Genomic DNA, 9,090 nt, shown 5'->3' with positions numbered 1-9,090 from the left:
GGAAGGGGAGTGAGGGGGAGAAGAGTCCTGACCTAATTTGTTCTAGGCCAAAACACTATTTCATATAAGACTGTTTGCTTGCTCTTGGGGGGTGTTCTGTTCACTAATGTATCACCTGTAGCTACACAGTACACAGCTCAGGAATACAGGTTATAATTCTAGCACATAAATGATAAGTTCAGTAAAGCTGAATCCTTGGTTCTAAGTCTCTTTATCGTAACTTCTAATCAGTATTGATGTGTTTGAAGCATTAGCATGATGTCTGGTATACATTAGGTACTGGATGTAAGTGGGTTGAACAGAGGAGTCAAAATTCAGTTTAAAAAGCGATCTAGTACTGATGGGAAGAGGTTGTGAGTAAATACTGTGTGAAAGACTCTAGACTATAGAAAAGGCATAGGTTAGGGGGCTTTTGGGTAGTCCAGGGCTTTTACACAGGATGTTCTAACAATATTTACTTACCATCAAAGTTTCTTCTTTTAACCCCGTGTTTCATGAGTCTTTTTTTGAGAGGCTGAGAGGTAGGTGGTTCTAATTAACCTCAGAGAAGGGGTGGGAATGCTTCACCTCAGCAGGGGATAGGTATGTCCTAAGGCAGAGATTTAGCTGGGTGCTCTGCCAGGGCAGCTCAGGCTAGGGCCTTCTCAACAGGGGCTTTACCAAAGGAACCAAGGACTTGAATTCCCAGCTGTGGATTTGGGTGTTGTTTGTGTCCATAAACTGCCTACATTATAACCTGGAGAAAACATCCACGGGTAACTCTGTTAGTGCTGGTTTATAGAAAGATTATTTAATAAGAAAAGAGAAAAACAATCTCAAGACTCCAAAATATAAGTTGTCTAGTGACATAATTTCAAGTAAAATGAATATGTGATTAAAACTTCTTGATTTCCCAAAACCATTCAGAGGAGGCTTTGACAAAAGCAATGCGGCCTTAGTTCTGGAGTGTCCTGTCCCGGGGTCTACAAACCTCTGTGGCCCGGCTCTACATGCAGGGGCAACACAGGAGGTCGAGGGTCCATGGTTGGCAGGAGTGACTAGACTCTGATTCACTGGCTCTGCATTGTCGCCATGCCTCTCGAGTCTCTTCAGAGGGGCTCAAGCGTTGGGGTTGGTCCTCATGAGCTCCACGTCGGCCTGCACCATCTCCCTCACCAGCTCCTGCAACCCAAGATCCAGGGTGGGCCATAAGGGCAGAGTTTCTGTCACCCTCTCCCACAACACCTCCTCACAAGGCCCTGAAAGGTCTCCTGTTTGACAATAGCCCGCCAGCCAGAGCTTACAGCGAGCAGCTCTGAGAACATGCACTGGAGACAAAACTTACGTCAAAGGCAACGCGGGGCTTCCAGTTTAGTTTCTGCTGAGCCTTGGAGCAGTCTCCCTGCAGAAAGTCCTGTGGAGAGATGGCAGATGAGTTGTTCATGCATGGGCTGGCTGAGTACCCTTTTCCCAATCTGTCTCATCAGGCACTCACCATCAGGTCAGCTAGGAGATTGCAAGTAAGCTATTTCCAACTGTCCACACTCCCCAGCCCCACCTCGTCCTAGTGACTCTGATGGCTTTTTTTTTTCAAATAGATATTAAGTTGTCAGGAGAACTACTGTAAGAACTGTTTCGAATTACTGCACTTCCCGGCAGGGCCAGGAGTAAATCATACCGGTACCTCCTAGAGCTCCGCTGCAGAACAGCAATTCCAGGTCCTCGACCGACCGACCGACCGGCAGAGGCCATCTGTTAGGTCCTCCGGCTACCGTCAGGTCTATAGCCCTTGCCCTGTCCCTGACGCCTGGATTCAGAGTAGCGGATCCCCGCCCTCCGGTTTCTGGCTTTTGGGACAGCCCAGGCAGGCAGGCAGGCAAGCAGGCAGGCAGGCAGTTGCAGGCGATCACGATCACTGCGATCACTGCACAGGGCGGAGTGGTCAGCCCAGAGAGAGAGCGCGCAGAGCTCGCAGTAGCTCTGGGTCTGCTAAGGTGGAGAGAGTTCTCTCAACCAGCCAGCACCCAAAAGCTTCTAAACCGAAACCTCCTTTTCGCAGCCACAGTAAAGGGTCTGTTCTACTTTTTTCTTTCTGACTTAGAATATGGGGATTTTCTTTTTAGACTCATGGGACAAACGTCCCAATCTTAGTTTGAAACTGTATCAGGGGCCATGTATCTCCATTGGTCTAGAACCTTTCTCTAGCTTCTTTCACCTCCCTCTGCCTGCTCCTTACAGTTCATCTTTCACAGGAGACTGCTGAGGACCACTGACACAGCCCAGGAGTGGGCCTTATCAACATACAGCCCAAAGGTCAAGCCTAATCGGCTTGTTCAACTCGGAGGGAAACACATGTGTTCTTAGGTTTCCTGGAGAATTTAGCAAGAGAAGTTCACAATTATTCATTTAAAAGGTTTCCTTGGAAGAAAGACTGGCAACAAAGAAGAAACAGAAAAGATGAAAATTCTATATCTTAGTCCTCAACTCACAGTTCTTTAGATGAATGGGAATTTCAAGATGAGTTGAAAAGGGAAGAGAGGAAAGAAAGGAGGGAGGAAAGGAAAAAGCAGGAAATGCCAGTTAGGTCTATTCATATGGTGAGACTCAAAATAACCAGGGACTGGGAAGGCAGGAGGGAAAGGTGATCTTTATAGTGATAAGTACTCCATTAAGACACTTTATTTTAGCAGGACACTGTTAGACAAGTGAGCCGTCAGCTCTGAGTGACAGCCGCCGATAACCATGCTGCAGTAAAGGCTTCTCCCGCTCTCCAGTCCCCTGAACTTGGCAGGCAAAGGCATTTTATTCTGGATTTCAGATGGGTGGGCCAGGGGGTTAGGCACAAGCTTTCCACACAATGGCATGCTCACCTGGGCCTTCTAAGCAGAGGCAGTCTGGATTCCGTTCTCCTGCCTGAATCTTTACTCTAGCAGAGGACATTCAGGGACTCTCATTTTCAATCATCCATCCTTGCTCTTTAGGCTTGAATAAATCAAATTCCCAAAGGCTTTGCATTTCACAATATGCTGAAGTACCCGCTTCCTCCCCAGAGTGTTCACCAGAGTGAAGCAAGTTATTTCTGCTGGCCTAAAAGCCCATTTCCAGACTCCCCAGGAAAGGTAGGATACAAGAATTAGTAATTCACATTTATAGCACAGTGCTACCTGGAGCTGCCAATGTAAGAGAAAAAAAACCAAACCAAGTAATTTATTTCTCTTTACTCTCCCTAAATAAACTTGTATATACGTTTACAATGCTTCTCTTTTAGTCTAAAAGTCACACAAAGATAGTCCTTCTTTTTCCCCAGAGGAAGGAAGCTGTGTAGCTCAGAGTCATGAAGCAATGTCCTCCTGCCCCTCCCTCCCTCCCTCCCTCCTACAGCAGCTCCAGGAGAACATGGTTACTGTTGAATCACATAGAACTGGCTGTAAATCAACCAGCTCAGCATGGATGCAATTCATGGCTGTGAACATACAGTTAAAAAAAGCCTTAAAACACTGTTTGGTTTCAAATGATCTCAATAGGCTTGGGAAAGGGAATGTTGTATTGTAATTATGTTTCCTGTATTTTTCTACAAGTAGCTCATAATATAAAAACAACTGAGCAACTACAATTAAAGAAAAAAATGGTTTTCAAAAGCTTAGCAAAAGATACTACTAACATACACTGTAAAAGTATTTCATTGAAACCAGAGACACGCCCAGCTAAACTTCACAATTTAGTTTTGAGCTCAGCTCTTAGACTACAGCCTCCTAGCTTCCTTAGCCTTCTGCCAAAGCTGTCTCCCTGAAATTTAATTAGATCAAGAAGCCTTGGGAAGAAAGAGCAAGAGGTCCTATCAGAACAAAACAGTGGCTCTTGTTGCCAGTTGCCACAGGGGCCAGTCAAGATATTTCTATCCCACCAACTCTTTTTTGCCTGCCTAGGCACTGAGCTCTCCTTTGTCTCCATCAACTCAGCCTGCTTTGTACTTTACTGTCCTAAGGAAACATCTTACTAAACCTGGGCTGGGGGAGGCTTAGCAGGTGGGTGGCATGCACATTTAATCCCAGCAACCAGGAGGCAGTGGCAGGCAGATGATCTCTGAGATCAAGGCCAGCCTGATCTATGGAGTTACTGGCCAACCCTGGGCAACACAGAGAAAACCTGTCTAAACAACAAACAAACAAAACCAATAAATAAATAATAAAAGAAACAAAGAAAGAGAAAGAAAAGAATAGATCTATCTAACATAGGATCTGGTCAATGTCTTGTTTCATTTACAAGTCTGCTCAGGCATACTTCAGGGGTGGCATGACAAGTCCTGTGTGTGAAGGCACATAGTACTGGACAGGATGGCAGACAGGAAATGCTCCCTTAAAAATAATTTCCTTTGACTTGCAGAGAAGTCAGGGCTGGGAGCGGGACTCCTACAGGGAAGCCAGGCAGTGCTGTGCCCCCTCCCCCTCTCTGTCTCTCTGTCTCTCTCTCTCTCTCTCACACACACACACACACACACACACACACACACACACACACACACACACACACACGATATGGGAAGGGACAAAGGCCATATGCACTTCTTTCATATTTAAGTCTTCTAACACATTTGAGCTTGCACAAAATGACTGCAATAGGGTCAAGCACCTCCTACTGACAAAGAGTGAGTTTATCTATACTGTTCTACATTTGAATTATTTGGTTCTTCACAGGCTTAAAGTCACCGTATAACAACAGAGGCAAAACTGCAATTAAAGTGATGATTTATGTAGAGTTTTAGAGGTCTGGAGCTTTTTTGAGACCCCCCCCCCCAAAAAAAAAAAACCCACAAAACCAAAAACCAAAACAAACGAACAAACAAACAAAAACAGGCAACAAAACTTGGGGGGAAATTTAAAGCATTTAAATGTGAATATGACATTTCCTAAATCTGGCTTCTGGTGTCTTTGCCATTTTCACTACTATCCCTTAGGTGAACTATACAGTTTCAGTGTGTAATTTATTATTGTCAAATTCAATTAGGTTTAACTAAGCATTTTACTACAGCCAAACAGCATGAGGAACAGGGAAAGTCTACAGACCAGCTCTCTCCCAAAGACTCAGCTTGTTTGCCCTCAGGAATTGTGCTGCCTCTGGAGCACCCAGGCATGGTGGCTTTCATGGCAATGGGGCTGTAGAAAGGGCATATTTTGTTGCAAAGAAATCTCAGGCTTTCTTGGCCCTTGGCCTTGTTACAGTGGATAGATAAAGCGCCAGACGGAGTCCAGGGGAAGTCATTAGGCCAGTTCCTGAGCCCAAAGCAAAGGAGGGCTCACCCTGCCATTATTGTCTCCTTTAATTAGAGTCCCCTTTTTTGAAGATCTCTGTGTCCCCTGTGCATTGATGTCAAGATAACAAGACACCTTCAGCCACATAGGTTACTTTTCTTCCCCTAATGTGATTTTTGATTGTTCTTATACAAGGTAAGTCCCTTCAGTAAACCCTCATCTACTTTCCTTAAAAGTCACAGTAGGGAAGGAAGCTAGGGACTAACCTGGATCACGTGGGGGAACTCCAAACTCATGCCCTCATTTCTTTTTCTCCCTTTTCTCTAAGTTTGATTTGGGAAAATTATAACATTTAGATTGAATTACAAGTTGGGTTGGGTTTCCTCAGCAGGTTTGTGGTACAGTTTGCAGGAACATCTGGTGGGGCAGAGACTTTAGGAGTGTAAGAGCTCTTGGCAGGATGTTGTTAAATTTCTAATGTACATATTGGAAGAAATTGACTTTTGAGTGCCATAAGCAAGAAGGTGCACAGACAGAGATGTGACTGAGGAAATCCTAGCCCGATGGAAACCTTGGCCAAACATCTTCAGGAATGTAAGACAGAGTTGTGAGTGGCACAAAAATACTGACTTTCCCCTCATGCTTTCCTTAGAAAGTGAAATTGAAGACCAGCTCAGGTTCCAAGGGAATAGAAGAATGCCAATAGTTAGGTCCTTGATCTGACTTTATGCTAATGAGTGAGGAGGCAGGATTCCCTCCTAGGGTAAAGATTCTCTTGGGAAAAGCAGAACTGCTTAAAACAAAACAAAACAACAGAACTTCAGGGAAGCCTTTGAAGTTGCACTGCATATCCCAGTCAAGATTCTAGACAGACAGGGAGGGCAGCATGGAGGAGACATAAGAAAGAAGCATGAAGAGCTAGCTCCCACTCTCCACTCTGGAGCCTGCAATGCTCTTTCTGAAGACCTGTATAGCTTTTGTCATAGGCTGGAACTTAATTGTGACTTAATGCTACTCCAGGAGAGAGCTAACCTCAGAGCAGTGTACAGAGGAAGAGGCTGGGCATTTCCCTCTCCTACTCTGGATGGCTTTAGAATGGCAAAGACTGAAGTCGATACTAGGCCTCTCTAATGACAAGTGGTGATAAAGGACTAAGAGAAAGCTGCAGGTTGTTTAATATGTTAGGGAAGCAGGCTCAGGGGATGGTCCACCCAGCAGGGCTGACAGAGTGCTTCAGAGCTAAACTGATACCATGCTTGGCCAGCTTCACTAAGCACCATTCCAGAGTGTAACACAGCCTAAGACATAAAGCAGAGAAGTGGGCCTATAACAGCTGTTCCCAGCCTCTGTATAAAGCCCACTCTAAGCCCACTAGCTCTGGGAAGTCTAGACTGGCTACCCATCATATCATGATACGCACATACCTTTTCCATTATAATTATAAAAATGTATAGTTAGCATAAGTAGACAAATACAGTTAGGCAACAAAGGCTCTACAAGTTATACAGACAACATATTTATTCAGGGGAGGGGTGTTCCTCCAAATTGGTGGACTTTGCATATACAGTCTCAACCATTGATCAAAGATAACAAAAAATAGATACCTGTGTACTGCAGGTGCACAGATCATGCTTGTCACTGCTGCAGTCTAATCATAGCACCTGCTGTCAGCAGCTGCACTGTGTTAGACACTAAGTTTCCTAAGAAGATTTACTGAGTGCAGGAAGACGTGCATGGGGCTGCAAATCATCTTACACAGGGTCTCTGAGAAGTTCAGTGTCAGAGAGGGACCTGGGAACTAATTTTCTGAGGATGCTGAGGGATGGCAGTATTGGGAGGAGGTATGGGTTCTCAGACTATTAATTTCCCTTTAGAGTGTTAATGAGTCTTAAGAAAGTTCTCTCAGGCCAACATACATGAGACATGGGCAGAGAGCCATTCTCCTCTGTGGACTGGATCACACACATCACATGCAACGTCCATATGACCAACTGTAGTTTCTCCCTTAGGAGTTCGGGAGCATCTTAGTAGTACCACTACAGCCTGTTTGCCCTTTACCGGTACATCACCCACCTTCTACAGGGCTTTTACTGGGGCACTCAAATGGCAACTAACCCAGGACCACTCTTTCAGGCTTGGATAACCTTGTGGGACCCAGGCCCACTTGGAATGAGGAAGCAAAGGAAAGCCTATATCTGAGGAGCAGTACCTAGCAGCCTGGAGAGTTGCACGCTCACAGGTAGGATGTCTAACAGGTTCCAACGGGACTTTGAGGAGGTTGCCTTGCAACATACAAATTTATGACACCTCTGTGCCTACCCTGTGTCTATAATTGTAATCATGGAATTAACTTTTTTTTTCTATTAGCATGGAGTTTTGAAGCTTAGTGCCCACAGTAGTGTCAAAACAAGGAAAGTGAATTGAATGACTTACTCTAACTGGAGCCTGCTGGTCCATTTCCTTCACTAACCATCCTAACCAGCTGATTCGGGGTGGTGGTGGTGACTCACACTTATAATGTAAGGGCCACTTAATGACAGAGAGATAAGATTGTTAGTGACCTCAGCATTCCAGGCTTCAAAGTCAGCACCATCTTCTTTGAAAATTACTGGCTACTGTTAATAACTGGATCTGGGGTGTAAAGATTTGCCCATGCTAGTAGGAGGTGGCATAAACCCTGAGGAAAGGAGATAAAGCACCTTTAAGTGGACCGATTAGGGACTGTTGTGACATAATTGGCAAGTGGCGTTCTGGACATAAGATGCAGGGTGCATTTCTTTTGCCACTTAGCACTTTCTGCCCTGAAAGCACTTTGCAGAGTTCAGCTAATTAAGCTCAAAGACAGCCACACTCAAGATGCAACTCAGGAGATTTTGTATCTGTTTCAGAGGCCTCTTTCCTAGAGATGAAAGTTCTCTACAAAGTGTCTTGGAGCTAAAAGCCAAACTGTCATCCTACTTATCTGTGCCCTCTTATCTAGGAAGGCAACTTAGGCCATTGGGGCATCCCGGATTGCACAAGACAAAAGCAATTTTCCTTAAGCTTGCTTGCTTCCTTCTTGTTTGTTAAGCAATCTATCATTATTGTGGGCAAGCAATCTACTCTTATTTTGAACACAGACACAAAAGATCATTGTAACTAATATGGATCTCCTTACAGTATTAGTGCTGTAGTTTTTCCTTTGGGTATTTCCCAACGTATATGAAGGTCTTCTAATTCAAGAAATTTCTCCTTAATAATGTCCCTATCCACCCATGCTTCGCCGCCTCCCCTCTCTTTCCCCTAGCCAAATGGAAATGGTTTAAGAGAGCCACATCCTCTTGCCCAGAGACTCCTGTGACAAGTCTAGCTGCATAAATGAGGGCACATTGAATGACACAGTAACACTGCAACACCAGGCCCTGCATTGTGAGTGCTTCTTCCAGGAACTGCTTGAGGGAAAACTAAACAACTACCTGGCCTCTGTGAGTTTCTTGAGGGGCACAGAAGAAAGATGAGCATTAATATCCATCCTTATGTTTTTCATAGTTTGATTTCCTCTTCCGTTCTTTACCCACCAACATGGCTATGAAAAATTTAGCTAGCTGTGGGGATCTGTACATGGTTACCTGTTATTCTTCTTTTCACTCTTTCACTAGAAGAACAGAATCCCTATGTCTATCTGTAGACATTTCAGCCAGATGTCATGAAGCCATCTAGTGGCAGGGGCCTGGACTAGAAGGCAGCATTTCCGATTGTAGTCTAGCAGTCATAATGTTCAAAGAGCCAAGCCCTCCAAGGAAAACGGTATGCTTATGGCACATTAACCTGACAGGCAAAGTGACTCTTCAATCATGTGTCAGCATGTGAGGATATCAGTCCA

The 9,090-nt window shown here is 44.7% G+C and overlaps 1 protein-coding gene across 1 annotated transcript in view; it reads right to left on the bottom strand.

Annotated features, from left to right (window-relative positions):
• Positions 1–764: 764 nt before the first annotated feature.
• The window catches only part of Gmds (GDP-mannose 4,6-dehydratase), a 514,073-nt gene continuing 505,747 nt past the window's right edge, over positions 765–9,090 (bottom strand). The window contains exons 10-11 of the mRNA XM_034509632.2: positions 1,325–1,393; positions 765–1,161 (exon numbers count right to left, since the gene is read on the bottom strand). Of these exons, the coding sequence (XP_034365523.1) occupies positions 1,099–1,161; positions 1,325–1,393 (132 nt within the window). The 3' untranslated portion in view covers positions 765–1,098. The remainder of the gene's footprint in view (positions 1,162–1,324; positions 1,394–9,090) is intronic.

The sequence above is a fragment of the Arvicanthis niloticus genome, chromosome 8 (genome assembly GCF_011762505.2).
Source record: "Arvicanthis niloticus isolate mArvNil1 chromosome 8, mArvNil1.pat.X, whole genome shotgun sequence".
NCBI classification, from domain to species: Eukaryota; Metazoa; Chordata; class Mammalia; order Rodentia; family Muridae; genus Arvicanthis; species Arvicanthis niloticus.
Note: the sequence above shows the minus strand (reverse complement) of the source record. Positions and strands in the feature narration are given on the sequence as shown.